General features: G+C 47.0%; 1 protein-coding gene across 1 annotated transcript in view; it reads left to right on the forward strand.

The window, feature by feature from the left end:
- The window catches only part of mphosph8 (M-phase phosphoprotein 8), a 108,164-nt gene that overhangs the window by 53,494 nt on the left and 32,408 nt on the right, over nucleotides 1–22,262 (forward strand). The window contains exons 5-9 of the mRNA XM_072476816.1: nucleotides 1,055–1,303; nucleotides 3,816–3,941; nucleotides 16,612–16,700; nucleotides 19,818–19,958; nucleotides 21,251–21,337. Coding sequence (XP_072332917.1) covers nucleotides 1,055–1,303; nucleotides 3,816–3,941; nucleotides 16,612–16,700; nucleotides 19,818–19,958; nucleotides 21,251–21,337 — 692 coding nt within the window. The remainder of the gene's footprint in view (nucleotides 1–1,054; nucleotides 1,304–3,815; nucleotides 3,942–16,611; nucleotides 16,701–19,817; nucleotides 19,959–21,250; nucleotides 21,338–22,262) is intronic.

Below are 22,262 nucleotides of genomic sequence, written 5' to 3' on the forward strand. Positions count from 1 at the left end.
TTCGGACGCATAAGATGCAGAGTATTCAAAGACTCAAGACCTCAAACTCAGCACCAAGCGCATGGCCGTGGTCCCCGTCCTGCTGTATGCATCAGAAGCATGGACAATGTACAGCAGACACCACAAATCTTTCGAGAGATATCACCAATGCAGCTTTTGCAAAATCCTGCAAATCTACTGGCAGGACACGTGTACCAACGTGAGTGTCCTCTCCCAGGCCAATATCCACAGTATCATTGCCTACATGCACAACACATGACTCCCAAAACAAGTACTCTACTCCGAGCTCTGCAATGGCAAGCAATCACGAGGAGGGCAGAGGAAACTAAGGATGCTCTGAAAACCTTCTTAAATAAATGTAACATCCCTACTGACAGGTGCGAATCGTATTCCTTCGAATGTACAAGCCGGAAAAAAAGCATCCGCAAAGGCGCCAATCTTCTTGAGCGTCATAAGGTGGAGCATTAGGAGGCCAAGCTTAAAAAGCGGAAGGAAAGTGCACAATCTAGAGCGTCCCACCCACCTCGTCCGGCATTAATTCCCAAATCTATGGCAGAGTCTGTGGATCCAGGATCGGACTGTTCAGACACTGCAGAACCCACGTCAGTGGAGTGGAAGCAAGTCGTCCTCGATGCTGAGGGACTGCCCGAGAGACGCTGATCAGTCAGAATTGAATTATTAAATACTTAAATTGAGATATTAATGAACTATTTTTATGGAACGTGAAAGGTATGTCTAAACTGCCAATATGAAATAAATTCTACTTTCAGACAAAGGATTGTAACCAGGAAAAAAAGAATTAATTGAATGAAGGAAATAAAAATAATTCAAAGTATTTTTCTGCATCAAACACTTGATTGCTGATTTCATTTGTAAATTATTTTTTAAAATTGTGTTGATTTCCTCGAGTGCTAACAAGGCTGTAAATGAATGGTTCAAATGACCATTATGAACTTTTATTGTGGTAGTTTTGAAAAATGATCTGGAGACCCCTGCCCCCGCCTCACATAATTAGTATTGCATACTCATTCTGTTTTCCCCATTTGCTTTAAAGACGATCGAGAGATCAAGGGTCTTTTCGACAAATTCCTGATTCCCTTCTCAGATGCAAATGATGAGGACAGGGCGAATAAAGAAGACACAGTTCCCCTTGATTCTAAATTTGAGGAGAACAAAACTAAAGGGAAGAAGCAGGCACAAAAAGATAAAAGTACAAAAGAGGAGAATGATTCCAGAGTGCAGAGTACAATTGAAGATACTCCAGAGGTCCTCGATACTATATCTCAGACTGAGGAGAATCCAGGTATGTATAACTAGAGTAAATTTTATATTTGTTACACTGAGAAAAGCTTTTTATGAAATGACTGATTTATCAGCTTCTCATCCTTTATTTTTCTATTAATTCATGGGATGTGGGTGTCGCTGGCTGGGCCAGTATTTACTGCCCATCCCTAGTTTCCCTTGAATTGAGTGGCGTGTTGGGCCATTTCAGACGGCATTAAGAGTCAACCACATTGCTCTGGGCTGGAGTCACATGTTGGCCAGACCAGGTAAGGGTTGCAGATTTCCTTCCCTCAAGGGCATTAATAAACCAGATGGGTTTTTACAACAATAGACAATGGTTTAATTGCCATCATTAGATTTTTAATTGCAACTTTATATTTCCATGATGGGACTCAAAACCAGGTCCCCAGAGCATTACCACGGATCTTTGGAGAGGTGGTGGTGTAAGTGGTATTGTCACTAGACATTTATTGTCCATACTTAATTGCCCCTGAGAAGATGGTGGTGAGATGCTGTCTTGAACTGCTACAGTCCATGCTGTGCAGGTATACTCACATTGCTATTAGGAGGATTGTTCCAGAATTTTGACCCAGCGACCATGAAGGATTGGTTATAGTTGTTCCAAGTCAGGAATGTGTGTGGCTGGAGGGGAATTGCGGGTGGTGGCGTTCCCATGAATTGCTTGTCCTTGTCCTAAGTGGTAGAGGTTGGGGTTTGTATGATGCTGTCGAAAGAAGTTTGGTGAGCTGCTACAGTGCATCTTGTAGAAGGTACTCATAGCTGTCATGGTGCATTAGTGTTGGATGGAAGTGAATGGTGATGGTGCTGAATGGGGTGCTTTGTTCTGGATGGTGTCCAGTTTCTTGATTGTTGTTGGAGCTATAAGTGTATTCCATCACACTCCTGATTTGTTCTTGGTAGATAATGGACAGGCTTTAAGGAGTTAGAAAGTAAGGTACTCACCACAGGATTCTTGGTCTCTGACTTGCTCTTGTAGCCACTACATTTATATAGTTCATCCACTTCAGTTTCTGGTCAATGGTAACTCCAAGATGTTGTTAGTGGGGATTTGCAATGCTAATGCCATTGAATGTTAAGGGGAAATGATTAGATTCTCTCTTGTTAGAGGTCATAGAATCCATACAGTGCAGAAGGTGGCCATGCACCAACTCTCTGAAAGAGCACCCTACCTCCGCCTGCTCCCCGATCCATCCCTGTAACCCCAGCCAACCTTTGGATACAGAGGCAATTTAGCATGACCAATCCGCCTAACCTGCACACCTTTGGACAGTGGGAAGAAACTGGAGCACCCAGAGGAAACCCACATAGACATGCGGAGAACGTACAAACTCCACACAGATGGTCACCCAAGGTCAGAATCAGATGGTCATTGGCTGGCACTTGAGGCGTGAATATTACTTGCCACTTGCCAGCTCAAGCCAGAATGTTGTCCAAGTCTTGCTGCACATGGGCATGGACTGCTTCAGTATCTGAGGAATCACATGATGCAGAACATTGTGCCACCATCAACACATATCCCCCACGTCAGACCTTATGATGGTCGGAAGGTCATTGATGAAGCACCTGAAAATGGTTGGGCCTCAGGCCCAACTCTGAGGAATTCATGCTGTGATGTGCTGGGACTGGAGTGACTGACCTCCAATAACCACGACTATGTTTCTTTGTGATAGATTTGTCTCGAGCAAGTGGAGTATTTTCCCCTGATTCCCATTGACAACAGTTTTGCTGGGCTCCTTGATGCCACACTCGGTCAAACACTACCATAGTTACTATTACCAAGACTAGCTTTTAATTCCAGATTTATTTCTTGAATTTAAATTCCACCAGCTCACATAGTGGAATTTGAAACCATGTCCAGTGATATTGCCACAATGCCACTGTAGTGAATATACTACATCGTATTCGCTGTAGATGGTTGATTTTCATGACCAGCCCCAATGGACATTTAATCTTCTGGGAAAGATGGAAAACCTGGACAGTATGGGGGAACAAAACTCAAATTCAAAACCTGTCCAGGTTTGTTAGCTCAACACACATTTCCTGGATCTCCCTATTCTGTTAAACTGGAGTAATGTATCAACATGCATGCAATTCAGCTAATTTTCCATTCTATCAACCACTATTAGGCCACCTCCAAGTCCACACTGCTCATGAGCAAATAGGTCCTTCTCTTAAGCCTATATGAGTAATTAAGGTTCTTTAAACCAGGAAGCATTCTCCTAGTTCATTATCTTTGAACATTTTTTCCAAGGATTGCACATTATGTGAAAGGAACAAATCTGGGCTCAATACTTAAGGTATGGGCTATGCGAGGACCTGTGTAATGATAGAACATTGCCCTCGATTTTGCTGGACTCCTATTAATACAACCTAATACCCTGTTAGCTTTAGTAACAACTTCTCTGTATTGGTAGTGAACCTTCTGATATCTTTGTACAGTAATTCCTGGATCCATTTTTGTTACATTGTAGCTGTTAACTTCTTTTTATTTTAATATTTTCAATATTTAGATGGAAAACAAGAAATGCTAAAGTTGGGTGTGGACCTACAGCTTGATTGGATGACATTGGAAGATTTTCAAAAACATTTGGATGGAAACGATGACTTGATTTCTGCACCAAAAATAATATCTAATAGTGAGTGTCAATAAAATTAGTTATATATTTTTAAATAAGTAGAGCCTTCGAGGACACTTGCAAAATCATTCTACTAAATTAATTTAATTGAGCTATGCTTTACATAACTATCAGTAGTGAACTTGTAATTACAAATTCAATTTTAATGACCGGTTACATGATTTGAAATTAATTTTGGGTATTTGGTAATGCTTAAATGAATTATAGTCTGGATATGTGACAACAGGAAAATTGAGAAATAATGAAAATACACTTATTTTCAAATGTTTGTCTTGCTGTGGTGTCTTGTAAAGAATTACATTATTCTTCGGGTAGTTGTACAAAAGCTATTTTTCTGCTCTGGTTAAAATTATTGGAGTTTTGCCAGAGGTTGGCATCTTATTTTGGTAATTGGAGCTAGAAATGCTTAAAATAGTATATTTTCAAATAATTGTGGATTCTTGAACTTGTCATTAACTCTTGACTCTCTGGATTTATGTCATCAATTCTAGGTAGGTCATTGCTATCATAGAAGTCCTCCATTACAATTTATTCAAAAACCAATGCAAATAGAGTGTGACTAATATTTATCCATATAGGCAAGCCTCTAGTTGAGATCAAAACTCAGATATTGTTTTTGTAGATGTATAAGTAAAAGAAGATTCAAATAGTTCAAAAGTTTCCTTTAACCTTAAACTTCAAATAATGTTCGAATTGTGCGCTGTTGCTGAAGCAGGCCCATGCCACTTCAGCCTGAAGCACATTTTCAGCTTACTAAGGGAATTGATATGTTGTGCTTTAAATCAAATAGCGAGTGTAAGCCAAATTATTTGATCATTTTAATTCAAATATACTTTGTATAAAAATTATTTCGTAGTTTGTGGGTATCACTAATGAGCCCAGCATTTGTTCCCATCCCTAATTGACCCTGAGAAGGTGATAGTGAGCTGTCTTTTTGAACCACTAGTCCATCTGGTTCAGAAGCCCCGACAGTGATGTTAGGAAGGATGTTACAGGTTTTGATCCAACAACAATGAAGGATCAGTGATTTATACCTCTCCTGAGTCTAGATAATGTGTGACTTGGAAGGGAGCTTGGAATTGAGTGTTCCTTTTCAACTACTGCCCTTGACCTTCGAGGTGGTAGAGAACACTGGATTGGAGAATGCTGTTGAAGGATGCTTGGCAAGTTGCTACAGTGCATCTTGTATATGGTACATACTACTGCTGCTGTGCTTCAGTGGTGGAGAGAATTTATGTTTAAGGGAGTTCTGATCACCAGTTGATGGTGTCAAACTTGTTGGAGCCACACTCATTCAGACAAATGGAGAGTATTCCTTGACACCTCTGCCTTGTAAATGGTGGCAGGAGGTAAGTTATTTGCTGCAGAATTCTCTGCCATTGACCTCTTGGAGCAGCTGTATTTATATGGCTGTCCCAGTTCAATTTCTTAATCCCCAAGATGTTGATAGTGGGGGATTCGATGATGGTAGTGCCATTGAATGATACGGGCAGATGGTTAGCTTCTCGTTAGAGATGGTCATTACCTGGCACTTGAATGGTGCAAATGTTATTTGCCACTTGTAGCCCAAGCTGAATGTTGTCCAGGTCTTGCTGCATATGGACACAGACTTCTTCGGTGTCCAAGGAGTTGTGATTGCAATCATCAACAAACGCCCCTTGACATTCAATGGTATTGCCATCGCTGAATCACCCACAATCAACATCCTGGGGTTACCATTGATTAGAAACTGAACTGGACTAGCCCTATTAATACTGTTGGTACCGGGGCAGCACGGTGGTGCAGTGGTTAGCACTTCTGCATCACGGCGCCAAGGTCCCAGGTTCGGTCCCCGCTCTGGGTCACTGTCCGTGTGGAGTTTGTACTTCTCCCCGTGTTTGCATGGGTTTCGCCCCCACAACCCAAAAGATGTGCAGGGTAGGTGGATTGGCGACGCCAAATTGCCCCTCAATTGGAAAAAATGAGTTTGGTACTCTAAATTTATTTTAGAAAAGTACTGTTGGTACCTGTGCAAGAGACCCTAGCTGTTCAAATGAAGGCAAGCATCCAGCAGAGGGCAGTAGAGCAGAGCTGCCGATTGGCTGTTGCGGGGTACATTTGCATACGTGCATTGTGGTCACCGTAACTTGAAGGTGTACCTGTGCAGGAGACCCTGCTAGAAGATGTACCTGTGCAGGCTACTAGACTAGAAGGGCTTGAGGTTCATAAGGAGGAGATGTTAGCAATTCTGGAAAGTGTGAAAATAGATAAGTCCCCTGGGCCGGATGGGATTTATCCTACGATTCTCTGGGAAGCTAGGGAGGAGATTGCTGAGCCTTTGGCTTTGATCTTTAATTCATCTTTGTCTACAGGAATAGTGCCAGAAGACTGGAGGATAGCAAATGTTGTCCCCTTGTTCAAGAAGGGGAGTAGAGACAACCCCGGTAACTATAGACCAGAGAGCCTTACTTCTGGTGTGGGCAAAGTCTTGGAAAGGTTTATAAGAGATGGGATGTATAATCATCTGGAAAGGAATAATTTGATTAAAGATAGTCAACACGGTTTTGTGAAGGGTAGGTCATGCCTCACAAACCTTATTGAGTTCTTTGAGAAGGTGACCAAACAGGTGGATGAGGATAAAGCAGTTGATGTGGTGTATATGGATTTCAGTAAAGCGTTTGATAAGGTTCCCCCAGGTAGGCTACTGCAGAAAATATGGAGGCATTGGATTCAGGGTGATTGAGCAGTTTGGAGGCATGGGATTCAGGGTGATTTAGCAGTTTGGATCAGAAATTGGCTAGCTGGAAGAAGACAAAGGGTGGTGGTTGATGGGGAAATGTTCAGACTGGAGTCTGTACAAGGATCTGTTTTGGGGCCACAGCTGTTTGTCATTTTTATAAATGACCTGGAGGAGGGCGTAGAAGGAGGGGTGAGTAAATTTGCAGATGACACTGAAGTCGGTGGAGTTGTGGACAGTGAGGAAAGAAAAAAGAACCCAACAGGGTTAAGTACAAAACCCTATCTAAAAAAAGCAACCCCCCCCCCCCCCCAAACCCATCTCTCTCCTCCCACCCCCCCCCATACAAAAATAATAAATTAACATTAACACCAGTGTAAATAACATTAACAAAAATAAAGTAAACCCCCCCCCCCCCCCCCGAGCTGCTGCTGCCATTGACCAATGTCTATCGTTCTGCCAGAAAGTCTAAGAACGGTTCCCACTGACGAATGTGATATAAAATAGTTACTTTAGAGATATTAGTTAATGTAATGTAGAGATAGGCCAGTCTCATCCTGGTGAGTTCACAGACAAAGGATTTCAGACCGCATGGCAAAGCAAAGGAAGAGGTGTGTCCACCAAAGGAGGAGAAAAGGATGCTGGGTAATAGGGGCCAGAGGAAGGGATTGGAAGTGAGCCAATTAGAGTGTATGGATAGGTCAGGAGGGGTATAGGATGACCTATGGGAATCGTGTATGTGAAACTTGATGCCAGTTGTGTGAGTAGTAGAGATCCCTTTGTTCTACAGACTCACTTGATTCCAGAGGTGTACGAAGCAAGATGTGTTTTGTACCGCTGTGAACTGAGTTAGGCTTGCAAGTCAAATAAAATAACTAATGCTGTACCTGCAAATCCATCTCGACTTTTATTGAGGCCAGTCTGACGGGTAAAGAAATTTGGGATTTGTCACCACCGCCTAAAGAACCCTTGTACCAATCCTCTCAAGGCGAATTTCACCCTCTCCAATTTAATGAACCCTGCCATATCGCTGATCCAGGATCCCACGCCTGGGGGCGCCTCATCTTTCCACTGAAGGAGAACCCTTCGCTGGGCTACCAGGGATGCAAAGGCCAGAATTGCGGCCTCTTTCGCCTCCTGCACTCCCTGCTCCTCTGCCACCCCAAATATTGCGAGCCCCCAGCCCGGTTTGAGCCTGGATCCTGCCACCCTCGACACCGTCCTCGCTACGCCCTTCCAAAATTCCTCCAGCGCTGGGCATGCCCAGAACATATGGGTGTGATTTGCTGGGCTCCCTGAGCACCTAACACACCTGTCCTCATCCCCAAAGAACCTGCTCATCCTTGTCCCGGTCATGTGTGCCCTGTGCAGCACCTTGAACTGTATGAGGCTGATTCTCGTGCACGAAGAGGAAGAGTTCAACCTCCCTATGGTATCTGCCCACGTCCCCTCTTCGATCTCCTCTCCCAACTCCTCCCACTTACCTTTCAACTCCACCACCGAGGCCTCCTCCTCCTCCTGCATCACCTGGTACGTTTCCGAGATCTTCCCCACTCCCACCCCCCCCGAGAGCACCCTGTCCTGTACTGCGTGTGGCAGTAGCCGCGGGAGTTCCACCACCTGCCGTCTGGCAAATGCCCTTACCTGTAAGTACCTGAAGGTGTTCCCCGGGGGAAGCCCTTACTTCTCCTCCAGCTCACCCAACCTCGCGAACTTCACGTCCACAAACAGGTCCCCCAACTTTCGTATCCCTGCCCTGTGCCACCCCGAAAACCCTTCTTCCTGGGGCGAACCGGTGGTTCCCCCGTAACGGGGTCCAGGCCGAGGCCCCAACTTCCCCCCTATGCCGCCTCCACTGTCCCCAAATTTTGAGGGCAGCCACCACCACCGGGCCCGTGGTATACCTCCTTGGAGGGAGTGGCAGCGGTGCTGTTGCCAGCGCCCCCAGACTCGTACCCACACAGGACACCGTCTCTAGCCTCTTCCATGCAGCCCCCTCCATCACCCACTTGCGCACCATCGTCGCATTGGCGGCCCAGTAGTACCCACAGAGGTTGGGCAGCGTCAGCCCCCCCCCCCCCCCCCACTATCTCTACTCCGCTCCAGGAACACCCTTCTCACTCTCTGAGGCCCTTGCGCCCACACAAACCCTATTATACTCCTGTTAACCTGCCTGAAAAAAGCCTTCGGGATAAACACTGGGAGACACAGGAACAAAAACCTTGGGAGCACCGTCATTTTGATTGACTGCGCCCTAACCGCCAAGGACAGCGGCAACGCGTCCCACCTCTTGAACTCCTCCTCCATTTGCTCCACCAGCCTTGTAAAGTTAAGCCTGTGCAGGGCCCCCCAGCTCCTGGCCACCTGGACCCCCAAGTATCTGACGCTCCTCTCCGCCCTTTTTAGTGGGAGCTCGCCAATCCCCTTCTCCTGGTCCCCTAACTACGAACAGCTCACTCTTCCCCATATTGAGCTTGTACCCCGAAAAGTCCCCGAATTCCCTAAGGATCCTCATTACCTCTGGCATTCCTCCCACGGGGTCCGCCACATACAGCAGCAGGTCGTCCGCATAAAGCGACACCCTATGCTCCTGCCCACCCCGCACCAACCCCCTCCAGTTCCTCGACTCTCTCAGTGCCATAGCCAGGGGTTCAATCGCCAGTGCGAAGAGCAGGGGTGACAGGGGACACCCCTGTCTCATCCCTCGGTGCAACCGAAAGTACTCTGACCTCCTATTTGTGGCCACACTCGCCATCGGGACCTCCTACAACAGCCTAACCCACCTGACAAACCCCTCCCCAAACCCGAACCTCTTCAGCACCTCCCACAGGTACCCCCACTCTACCCTATCGAAGGCTTTCTCAGCGTCCATCGCCACCACTATCTCCGCCTCCCCCTGCCTCGCCGGCATCATGATAACGTTCAAAAGCCTCCGCACATTCGTGTTCAACTGTCTCCCCTTCACAAACCCCGTCTGGTCTTCATGGATGATCTGCGGCACACAATCCTCAATATCGTGGCTAAGACCTTCGCCAGCACCTTGGCATCTACATTTAGCAAGGAAATCGGTCTGTAAGACCCACATTGCAGGGGATCCTTGTCCCGCTTCAGGATCAAGGAGATCAGGTGCCTGGGACATCGTCAGGGGTAAAGCCCCCCCCCCTCCCTTGCCTCACTAAAGGTCCTAACTAACGGCGGGCCCAACAGGTCCATATATTTTTTTCAGAACTCGACCGGGAAACCGTCCGGCCCGGTGCCTTCCCCGCTTGCATGCTTCCTATCCCTTTGATCAGCTCCTCCAGCCCAATCGAGGCCCCCAGTCCCGCCACCAGTTCCTGTTCCACCTTTGGAAACCTCAATTGGTCCAGGAAACGGCCCAGCCCTCCTTCCTCCCGTGGGTGCTCGGATCGGTACAATTCCTCATAGAAGTCCCTGAAGACCCCACTCCGCACCATGCTCCCTCCCCTGTCCTTAACTCCCCCGATCTCCCTAGCTGCGTCCCGCTTCCGAAGCTGATGAGCCAGCATCCAACTTGCCTTTTCCCCATACTCGTAGACCGCCTTCCTCCACTGCACCTCCGCCTTCCTGGTGGTTACCAGGTCGAATTCGGCCTGGAGGCTGCGCCTCTTCCTCAACAATCCTTCCTCAGGCTCTTCCGCATACCTCCTGTCTACCCTCACCATCTCCCCCACCAGCCTCTCCCTCTTCTCCCCCCACCCCCCACTCCCCACTCCCTCCGCTCCTTGTGGGCCCTAATGGAGATCAGCACTCCCCTCACCACCGCCTTCAGTGCCTCCCAGACCATCCCCACTCGGACCTCCCCGTTGTCGTTGGTCTCCAAGTACCTCTCTATACTTCCTCGGACCCGCTCGCTCACCTCCTCATCCGCCAACAGCCCCACCTCCAAGCGCCACAGCGGGCGCTGGTCCCTCTCCTCCCCCATCTCCAAGTCCACCCAATGCGGGGCGTGGTCCGAAATGGCTATTGCCGAATACTCGGTATCCTCTACTCTCGCTACCAGCGCCCTACTCAAAATGAAAAAGTCGATTCGAGAATAAGCCTTATGGACATGTGAGAAGAATGAAAATTCCCTAGCCCCCCGCCTTGCAAATCTCCAAGGGTCCACCCCTCCCATTTGGTCCATTAATCCCCTCAGCACTCTAGCCGCCGCTGGCTTCCTACCCGTCCTAGACCTGGAGCGATCCTGTGCCGGATCCAACACCGTGTTAAAGTCTCGCCCCCATGATCAGGCCCCCCACTTCCAAGTCTGGGATCCGACCCAACATACGCCGCATAAAACCCGCATCGTCCCAGTTCGGAGCATACACATTGACCAGTACCACCCTCTCTCCCTGCAACTTACGACTTACCATTATGTACCTACCGCCATTATCTGCCAAAATGCTCGACGCCACGAATGACACCTTCTTTCCCACCAAGACCGCCACCCCTCGATTTTTGGCATCTAGCCCCGAGTGAAACACCTGACCTACCCACCCTTTCCTCAGTCTTACCTGGTCTGCCACCTTCAGGTGTTCAGGTGTGTCTCCTGGAGCATAACCACATCCGCCCTGAGCCCCTTCAGGTACGCAAACACACGGGCCCGCTTAACCGGCCCATTCAGTCCCCTTACATTCCAGGTTATCAGCCGGATACCCGCCCCCTCCCCCGCCGACTAGTCATGACCCCTCCTCGGCCAGCCACGCCCCCGCACCTGGCCCGTTCCCCACAGCGGCATACCCCCGTCCCGCTCCAGCTCCTCCTTGACCTTAGCAGCAGCAACTCGATTTCCCCCACCCCCAGCTAGGACCCATCCTAGCTGATTTACTCCCCCCCCCCCCCCCCCCCCCCCCATTGCACTTCCGCAAGTCAGCTGACTGCTGCTGACCCCGGCCACTCCTGCCTCTCCTTTGACTCCTCCCATTGTGTGGCACACCCTCCTCTCCCGCTCCCCATCCACAGGTTCTCCCTCTCACCCCTCCGTTCTAAGCGCGGGAAACAATCCTCGCTTCCCCGCCCCGGCCCCGCCCCCTCCAGTCTTCAGCACGGGAAAAAGCCCGTGCTTTCCATCCACCAGGCGCCCCCACCTTTGACGCAGCTCCTTTTACAGGCCCGGTCTCCTCACCCCTGACTTGGGCCTCCCCTCTGTGGGAGCTGCTGAAGAGGTTCGGGTTTGTGGAGGAGTTTGTCAGGTGGGTTAGGCTGCTATATGAGGTCCCAATGGCGAGTGTGGCCACAAACAGGAGGAGGTCCGAGTACTTTCGAGTCCAGGAACTGGAGGGGGTTGGTGCGTGGTGGGGAGGAGCATAGGGTGTCACTTTATGCGGACGACCTGCTGCTGTATGTGGCGGACCCGGTGGGTGGAATGCCGGAGGTAATGAGGATTCTTGGGGAACTCGGGGACTTTTCGGGGTACAAGCTCAACATGGGGAAGAGCGAGCTGTTTGTAGTTCATCCAGGGGACCAGGAGAGGGGGATTGGTGAGCTCCCACTAAAAAAGGCGGAGAGGAGCCTTAGGTATTTGGGAGTCCAGGTGGCCAGGAGCTGGGGGCCCTGCATAGGCTTAATTTTACAAGGCTGGTGGAGCAGATGGAGGGGGAGTTCAAGAGGTGGGACGCGTTGCCGCTGTCCTTGGCGGGTAGGGTGCAGTCAATCAAAATGACGGTGCTCCCAAGGTTTTTGTTCCTGTTCCAGTGCCTCACCGTGTTTATCCCAAAGGCTTTTTTTAGGCGGGTTAACAGTAGTATAATGGGGATTGTGTGGGCACGAGGGACTCCGAGGGTGAGAAGGGTGTTTCTGGAGCGGGGTAGGGGGGGGACTGGCGCTGCCCAATCTCTGTGGACACTACTGGGCCGCCAATGCGCCGATGGTGCGCAAGTGGGTGATGGAGGGGGAGGGGGCTGCATGGAAGAGGCTGGAGACGGCGTCTTGTGTGTGTGTGTACGAGTCTGGGGGTGCTGGCAACGGCGCCGCTGCCGCTCCCTCCAAGGAGGTATACCACGACCCCGGTGGTGGTGGCTGCCCTCAAAATTTGGTGGCAGTGGAGGCGGCACGGGGGAAGTTAGGGCCTCGGCGTGGACCCCGTTACGGGGGAACCACTGGTTTGCCCCAGGAAGTACAGGTGGAGGGTCAGGCCCCCCCCCCCCCCAACCCCCGAACACCTTCAGGCACTTACAGGTAAGGGCGTTTGCCAGGCGGCAGGTGGTGGAATTCCCGTGGCTATGGCCACCCACAGTACAGGACAGGGTGCTCTTGAGGGGGGGGTTGGGAGTGGGGAAGATCTCGGAAACTTACCAGGTGATGCAGGAGGAGGATGCCTCGGTGGTGGAGGTAAAAGGTAAGTGGGAGAGGAAATTGAGGAAGGGACGTGGGCAGATGCCCTAGGGAGGGTGAACTCTTCCTCATCGTGCGCGAGGCTCAGCCTCATACAGTTTAAGGTGCTGCACAGGGCACACATGACCGGGATAAGGATGAGTCGGTTTTTTGGGGGTGAGGACAGGTGTGTTAGGTGCTCAGGGAGCTCGGCAAACCACACCCATATTTTGTGGGGTTGCCCTGCGCTGGAGGAATTTTGGAAGGGCATAGCGAGGACGGTGTTGAGGGTGGTAGGATCCAGGGTCAAACCGGGCTGGGGGCTCGCAATATTTGGGGTGGCAGAGGAGCCGGGAGTGCAGGAGGCGAAAGGCCGGTATTCTGGCCTTTGCGTCCCTGATAGCCCGGCGAAGGATTCTTCTTCAGTGGAAGGATGCAAGGCCCCCAAGCGTGGAATCCTGGATCAACGATATGGCGGGGTTTATTAAGTTGGAGAGGAAGAAATTCGCCTTGAGAGGGTCGGTACAAGGGTTCTTTAGGCGGTGGCAACCGTTCCTAGATTTCCTGGCAGAGCGGTAGACACTGGTCAGTGGCAGCAGCAACTCGGTGGGGGGGGGGGGTCACTTTATTTTTTTTTTATTTACACTGGAGGGTCTGAGGGGGTGTATATACTTGTTGTATTAAGTCGGGGTGTAAATGTTAATTTATGTACAGGGAGGGAGTGGGGTATGGAGGGTTGTTTTTCTGGACTGTGTTTTGTACTTAACCCTGTTGGGTTTCTTTTTCATTTTGTTACTGATATTTTATGAAAACCTTTAATAAAATGCTTTGAAAAAAAAAAGGGTTGGCGCAACATCGAGGGTCTAAGGGCCTGCACTGCACTCTAATGTTCTATGTTCAGGGCAGGTCAAAAGCTAGGAATCCTATGGTGAGTAGCTCACCACTTGACAGTACACCCTCCCCGCCCCCCCTTGCAGCTCCAACAACATGCAAAACTCGACACCATCCACGACAAAGCAACCCGCTTGATTTCTACCCCCTTCCACAAACATTCAAACCCTCCATGGCAGCCGTGTGTACCATCTGCAAGATGCACTGAAGTAACTCGAGGTTCCTTAGATAGAACCTTCCAAACCCACGACAACTACCATCTAGACAGACAAGAGCAGCAGATACCTGGGAACCGTACCACCTGAAGGTTCCCCTCCAAGTCACTCACAACCCTGACTTGGAAATATATCGCCGTTCCTTCACTGTCGCAGGGTAACATCCTGGAACTCCCTCCCTAACAGCACAGGTATACCTCCATCTCTAGGACTACGGTGGTTCAAGAAGGCAACTCACCCACACCTGAAAGGCAACTAGGAATTGTCAATAAATGCTGGCCTAACCAGAGGCCTAATTGCGTAAAATAATTTTTTTTAAAAACTCCCCGGCTTCTGATTTTCTGATGAAGGGAAGTTCATTGATGAAGCCGCTGAAAATGGCTGGCCTAGTACACTACCTTGAGGAATGTCTGCAACAATGTCCTGAGACTGAGATGATTGACCTCCAATAATCCTCTTTCTTTATGCTAAGTATGATTCCAACCAGTGGAGAGAGTTTTCTCCTGATTCCCATTGGCTTCAAAAGGGCCCATTGTTGCCACATTTGTTCAAATGCTGCCTTGATGCACTCTGTCAAGAGCTGTCACTCTCGCATCACCTTTTGAGTTCAGCCTTTTTATCCACGTTTGGGCCAAAGCGGTAACGAATATCCCTGGTGGAACCCAAGCTGAGCATAGTGAGCAGATAATTGGTGATCAAGTGGTGTTTGATGACACTGTCATCAACACTTTCCATCATTTTGATGAGTTGAGGGTAGACTGATGGGGTGGTGATTGGCTGGTTTTTGTGGACAGACTCTTCCACAATGGGGAAACTGAAGAATCGCTAAGATGCTCTCTAAAATAATATTTGATCATGACTTGAACATGGGCAGCCCATAAAATATTACTAGACTAATTGCATTGTCCTTCGTCTAGGCACTAGGTTGTTCATCACTATCCTAAAGTCCCAATTTATTATCATGCTTGTTTTACTGAGAATTATTAATGTAATTAACTAATAAAGTGCAAATACGAGAGTATTTGGGAAGGTAGGAATATAGGAGCAAGAGTGAGAATAAACTCGGTTTGTTCTCACTGGAACGAAGGAGGTTGAGGGGAGACCTGATAGAGGTATACAAAATTATGAGGGGCATAGACAGAATGGATAGTCAGAGGCTTTTCCCCAGGGTAGAGGGGTCAATTACTAGGGGGCATAGGTTTAAGGTGAGAGGGGCAAGGTTTAGAGTAGATGTACGAGGCAAGTTTTTTACGCAGAGGGTAGTGGGTGCCTGGAACTCGCTACCGGAGGAGGTGGTGGAAGCAGGGACGATAGTGACATTTAAGGGGCATCTTGACAAATACATGAATAGGATGGGAATAGAGGGATACGGACCCAGGAAGTGTAGAAGATTGTAGTTTAGTCGGGCAGCATGGTCGGCACGGGCTTGGAGGGCCGAAGGGCCTGTTCCTGTGCTGTACATTTCTTTGTTCTTTGTTCTGGGCCATTCAGCCCCCTAGCCTGTCCCACCATTTAATGAGAACATGGCTGATCTGTGGCCTAACTCCATATATCTGCCTTGGGATATGTCCCTTAATATCTTTGTTTAACAAAAATCTGTCTATCTCCGATTTAAAATTAACAACTGATATAGCTTCAACTGCTGTTTGTGAGAGAGTTCCAAGCCTCTACCGCCCTTTGAGTGAAGTGCTTCTTAACATCTCTCCTGAACAGTCTAGCTCTAATTTTTAGACTCTGTCCCCTAGTTTTAGAATCTCCAACCAGTGGAGATAGTTTATCTTTATCTACATGTCTTTCCCTATTCATGTCTTGCATACTTGTATCAGATCACCTCATAACCATCTAAATTCTAGTGAAAACAGGTCTCATTTGTGTAATCTCTCCTAATTCAACCCCTGTGTATTATTTTTGTAAATCTATGTTGCACTCCCTTCAAAAATGTGGTGCCCAGAACTGCTCACAGTACTCCCAAGTGGGTCTCACCACGGTTTTGTATAGCTACAGCATAACCCATGTCTTTATACTCCAAACCTCTAGATATAAAGGCTAGCATTCCATTAGCCTTTTTGATTATTTTCTGAACATGTTTGTGACATTTTAAGAAACTTAACCCCCAAGTGTGTTTGGGCATCCACTGTACCTGACTTCTTTCCATTTAGAAAATACTCGGCCCAATCCTTTTTGGTCCAAAATGGATGACCTCACACTTGCTTACATTGAATTCCATCTGCCACAATTTTGCCCATTCACCTAGTCTGTCAATATCCCCTTGCAATTTTATGCAAGCATCTAGGCTGTCTATAATGCCACCTAACTTTGTATCATCAGCAAATTTTGATATGACTTTCTATGCCATCATCCAAGTCATGAATGAATAATTTGAGGCCCCGTGGTACACCATTATCACCTTCTGCCAATTAGAGTACTTGCCCATTCTCTGCTGCCTACTGCACAACCAATTTCCTAACCATGTCAATAATTTGCCCTCAACTCTGGGTAATGGATTAAAAATATTTCTGCTTGATTCATGTTGTAGGTATGTTGCGTGATGCAGTAAAAAGTGGGAACTATTTGACTGTAAAACTGGCTCTAAATTCAGGCCAAGAATACAATCTGGATCAAGAGGTATGTAAATATGAGGCAGTGTTTTCGATAATTCTCGGGTGAAAATACATCCTTTTCTACTACTATCTCTTGACCTATCTGTAGCCTTTGACAAAGTTGACCACACCATCCTCCTCCAACACTCCTGCAGTGTCAAGCTGAGTAACACTGCTCTTGCCTGGCTCGATTCTTGCCTATCCAGCTGTAGCCATAATATCTCCTATAATGACTTACTTTCCCACCAAACACCTCTGATGTCTCTCAGAATTATCCTCTTTCTCACTTATAAACTGTTATTTGGTGATGCCGCTCAAAAGACATCAGGCTCCACATGTATGCCCATAATACCCAGTTCTTCCTCATTGCTGACTCTCTTAACCTCTGTTTTATCAAACTGCCTACTTCTGCCTCCACAAAGTTACCTGTGTCTGCCCCTGCCTCTATCCATGTTTTGCTGAAATTATCATAAATACTTTGTTAATAGTCATTTGGCAGTATAGAATTTGAGTATTGCTGAAAAAAGGCATTTGTAAAAGCCTTTCAGCTTTAACTCAACAGGGCAATTGCAAGAATACCAGTTTCACGGGAACAAACAACTTTATGGGAAAAAGGTGCTGATTTGCTGACAAGTGGACTCTGGTAGAGCGTTGCCAATGAGAGTGCACTACTTGATGCTGACTGACAGTTAAGTGCCAACAGTTGGACAACATTTGTTAAATAATCCTCTGTGCTAAAAATTACACAACAGTTTAAGTATGTCCCTTGGGTTCACCGTGTAATGTATTTGCATGCACTGGAATGCATTGGGCCCTGTTTTTAGACAAAAGAACATGGACACTGCCTGTTTCAACTAAGCAGAGTAAGTGATGGCCATTTTCTGGGTCATTCCGCAGGGCGATACTTTGACCAATCTAACCCAAGCTGCCTGGTTTAAATTTCAAACATTGCTTTGCGGTTAACTATCAATCACATCAACTGGTATGTTCTCCGTGGCACTGCCCCTGCCAATCTGAATCCACTAACCCATCTGCACCCTCTTTGCATGCAGTATAAAGTTGTTGTTTCCCCTGACATTGGTTTTCTTGTGACTGGAAGTCAAAAAGCTTTGAGAAATTATTATTTTTTTTCCAGCAAAACCTTTGTTATTGTCAGGTTCATCGATTTCAAATTTTCTCCTATCTTTCATTCTGTATAACCGCATCCAGCGCTCTTCCTTCATCCTTAGTTTCACCAGGCAGCTCCTCCTTGACCTTAGCAGCAGCAACTCTATTTCCCCCACCCCCAGCTAGGACCCATCCTAGATGGTTTACTCCCCCCATTGCACTTCCGCAAGTCAGCTGACTGCTGCTGACCCCGGCCACTCCCGCCTCTCCTTCGACTCCTCCCATTGTGTGGCACACCCTCCTCTCCCGCTCCCCATCCACAGGTTCTCCCCCTCCCCCCTCCGTTCTAAGCGCGGGAAACAATCCTCGCTTCCCCCCCCCTTTCAGCCCAACCACTCCGTGGAGTTGCCGTTCCCTATCCCTGTAATAATCCTATAGTCCTTGTAACTTGCATTTCTCCAGTCTGGCCTCTTGTGTATTCTTTACCCTGCCATTGACGGGGGTAAATCATCCACATGGGCCATAAACTCTTTTCACCACTCTGCTCCATGAAGACACCGGTTAAAACCTAAATCTTTGACCAAAGGACAAGTTTCTGTCTGAATGTCATCTTTGGCTTAATATCAATCTTCAGCTGATATGTCCCTGTAAAGAGCTTTTTAGCTTGTTTTCTATGTTAACAGACTTGTATGAAGTAAAGGCAATGTGTTGGATATTTATTTATCATTATAGAATGGTTACTGCACAACGCTGCCAATAATTAAAATTATTTTATACGCTTAATAGTACTTTAATGTAGATTTTATTTATCTTTGAAAGACACAGGTTTGTCTGAGCCACCAATGAACTTTTGCCTCCATGATTAGATGTTCATATTAGCACAGGGCTAAAGAGCTGGCTTTGAAAGCAGACCAAGGTAGACCAGCAGCACGGTTCAATTCCTGTACCAGCCTCCCCGAACAGGCTCCGGAATGTGGCGACTAGGGGCTTTTCACAGTAACTTCATTTGAAGCCTACTTGTGACAAGCAATTTTCATTTCATTTCAGTTTTCATTTTCATGGCACGGCCCAAGAAAGAAATAGTACCACTAATGGCCACTTCAGGTGATACAAATTTGTGTCCACGTTGTTTGTCGACATCTGAAGTTTTTGTTGTAGGTGGCAGTGGAATGGTAATGGAACAATTTTAGTTTGCTAGTAAGGAAGTCAATTTTCAGAAATGCCATTATTTACTTTTGAAAGGAAGGTTTAACTGTTGAAACTGATAATTTGAGTTACAAGGTCGTTAGTTCAAGTTCCACTCCAGAGATTTGAGCATATAATACAGGCTAACATTTCAATGTATGTGCAGTGCTGGAGGAATGCTGCGATGGCACAGCTTCCATCTTTCAGAAGACTGATATTATACACCCTCAAGTGAGTGTGGTCAGTTTTTCTGTATTGATCATTGGAGGCGAAATGATGCACTGTTTCATGTGATTCAGACTGAGTTCCAGTTTGTTTTGAGGAAGTTACCAACTCGTGTACAAGTTCTCCAACTGTGATACTGCCACTAACTTCTCAGATCCTTAAAACAACCTATTTATTTCAGTGTCCACTTATCCCTTATGCATGATTGGTGTCTTGATGCTTATTTATTAAGTAAAGTAAGCAGAAGGAGAAGAACAATAGCAACTTCCCCAGATCATGGATGTTAAAGATCCTATGGCAGCAGTTCAAAGAAGAGCGGGAAGTTATTCTTCCTGGAACATCCTAATAAATAATTTTTGTCTTTAATGAATTGCTTCATAACTGCTGTTCACAAGCTTTCATAACATTAGTGATGGCCATTATCCGCTTTATCCAAGTAGTTGAAGAAAATAGGAGCAAATTCGTGAAATCTGGTGAAATTTGAAGAAAATCGGCCTGTAGCCAATTCTATTTTTTTCCACATGAATCCTTCAGAGGGATGAGGGGGTGAGGCAATGGTAAATGTTCGTTCAGCTGACTAATCTGCATTTAAAATTTCATATTTTGGATGATGTCTCTGTTACAGGACCCGAGTGGAATGAATCTGGTCATGTTTGCAGCTGCTGGAGGGCAAGATGACATTCTTAGGTTGCTCATCAAAAAGGGTGCAAAGATCAGTTCCAGACAGAAGAATGGCACCACTGCATTGATGCATGCCGCTGAGAAGGTTTTGCTTTCTAGCCCAATTTATTGATTATTTATACTGTTAGAATCACCTACCTATGTTTTTTTTGTCATGTATTAACAAAACTAAATGATTTTTTTTTTAAACTACCTTTCTCTCCGGTCAAGGATAACGAAGGAAATTGTTCCACATTTTGGCCATGGTGATATTGGTTGATGTGCTAAACATAAGATTTGTGACCTGGACCCTCCCCATAAAGTATAAAGTATAGCTTTATACTTTAGCCTGAGCTTTTATCCCTGGACCAAATTATTCATAAAATTGTTTAAAATGTTTTAAAAGCATACCCAATTTTTTTTCCCAATTAAGGGTCAATTTAGCACCTACCCCTGCACACCTATGGGTTGTGGGGGTGAGACCCATGCAGGCACGGGGAAAATGTGCATATTCCACATGGACAGTGACCCGTGGCCGGGATTGAACCCAGGTTTTCTGTGCCGTGAGGCAGCAGTGCTAACCACTGTCACATGCTGCCTACGCTCAGCTAAAATGGATAAATGTTGTGCTGATTAGCACCTTGAGTAATACTGTTCGGACTAGGATGTCTGGTTCTAAATAAAGTTCGTGCTAGTCAGATATTGTGTAGAATATAATAGTTTGAGCTGCAAGGACCAGAAGGAAGTTTAAGTGAGAACTTGACTAATCATAGTCTTAAATACTTTCTGCTAATGTATCGTTACAAATTCACTGGAAGTATGACAGAAAACTGATTTACATGCACGGTAGCATTGTGGATAGCACAATTGCTTCACAGCTCCAGGGTCCCAGGTTCGATTCCGGCTTGGGACACTGTCTGTGCGGAGTCTGCACATCCTCCCCGTGTGTGCGTGGGTTTTCTCCGGTTTCCTCCCACAGTCCAAAGATCTGCAGGTTAGGTGGATTGGCCATGATAAATTGCCCTTAGTGTCCAAAATTGCCCTTGGTGTCCAAAATTAACCCTTAGTGTTGGGTGGGGTTGGGTGAGGTTACTGGGTTATGGGGATAGGGTGGAGGTGTTGACCTTGGGTAGGGTGCTCTTTCCAAGAGCCGGTGCAGACTCGATGGGCCGAATGGCCTCCTGCACTGTAAATTCTATGCCATAAAGACCAGAAGACTCTAATAGCCCCATTACTCTAAAATAAATGAAACCTGCCCTGATCATAATGACTAAATAGTTCTTATAAGTGGATACTTCAAAGAAATACTCCCAGTAACCACTTATGTCATTAAATGTAACCTCGTGTGCGTTTAACAAGTGTGGATCTGAACATCATTTATTTTCTCCCTTTCCTTAGAATTATCTTACAACAGTGGCAATTCTACTGGAGGCAGGTTCCCAAGTCAATGTTCAACAGATCAGTGGGGAAACTGCATTAATGAAGGTATGTCATTTGTTCTGGTGATGATATTGTAATCAAAAGGACACCTTAAGTTTTTTTTTGTTGAGAAATATTCTTATTCGATGTGCAGATAATGATATACAGACAGGCAGCTAATGAACACCGAGAACAGGACATGACCAATGAACAGGCAGGACACTCGGGGGTGGTATCTCACTATAAAAGGCATGAGGCACTCACACTCCGCCTCTTTCCACTGATGATCATCTACAGAGTGAGTCAGGGTGTATGTACAGTATCGCACCTCCAGCACGTGGCTAAGAGCTAGTCTGTTTCAGTCAGACAGAGTAACCACACTTAGGTTAGCAGAGAGTCGAAAGGTTAGCAGAGAGTCGAACTCTTAGAGAACTGTGCTACTGGTTCAATAAATCAGATTGAACTAACTTCAAGGTCTGGAGTATCTTTTGGTTAAAGTTGCAGCCAGTGTTATGTGTTATCCCAGAGTACATAACACAACACCCCCCACCAATCCCCTCGCACAGCCAGGTCTCCAAAGTGCAGAATGAGCATCCCATTTCTGGTGGAACCCCTCATCTACCCCGCAGAGCAAATTTTACTTTTTGCAAAGCCAAAAACTCCAGATCCCCCAGCCATGCCGAGGCACTGTGGGAGAAACTGACCTCCACCCCAACAGAACCCGCCTACGAGCAATCAATGAAATAAAGGCCAAGACATCTGTTCCTGCTCCCATCTGCAAGTCCGGCAGTTCTACACCCTGAATATGGCCTCCAGGGGACCTGGCTCCAGAACCGCATGCAAAGCCTCGGACATAGAACAAAGAAATGTACAGCACAGGAACAGGCCCTTTGGCCCTCCAAGCCCATGCCGACCATGGTGCCCGACTAAACTACAATCTTCTACACTTCCTGGGTCCGTATCCCTCTATTCCCATCCGATTCATGTATTT

Source organism: Scyliorhinus torazame, chromosome 15 (assembly GCF_047496885.1).
Source record: "Scyliorhinus torazame isolate Kashiwa2021f chromosome 15, sScyTor2.1, whole genome shotgun sequence".
Lineage (NCBI taxonomy): Eukaryota > Metazoa > Chordata > Chondrichthyes > Carcharhiniformes > Scyliorhinidae > Scyliorhinus > Scyliorhinus torazame.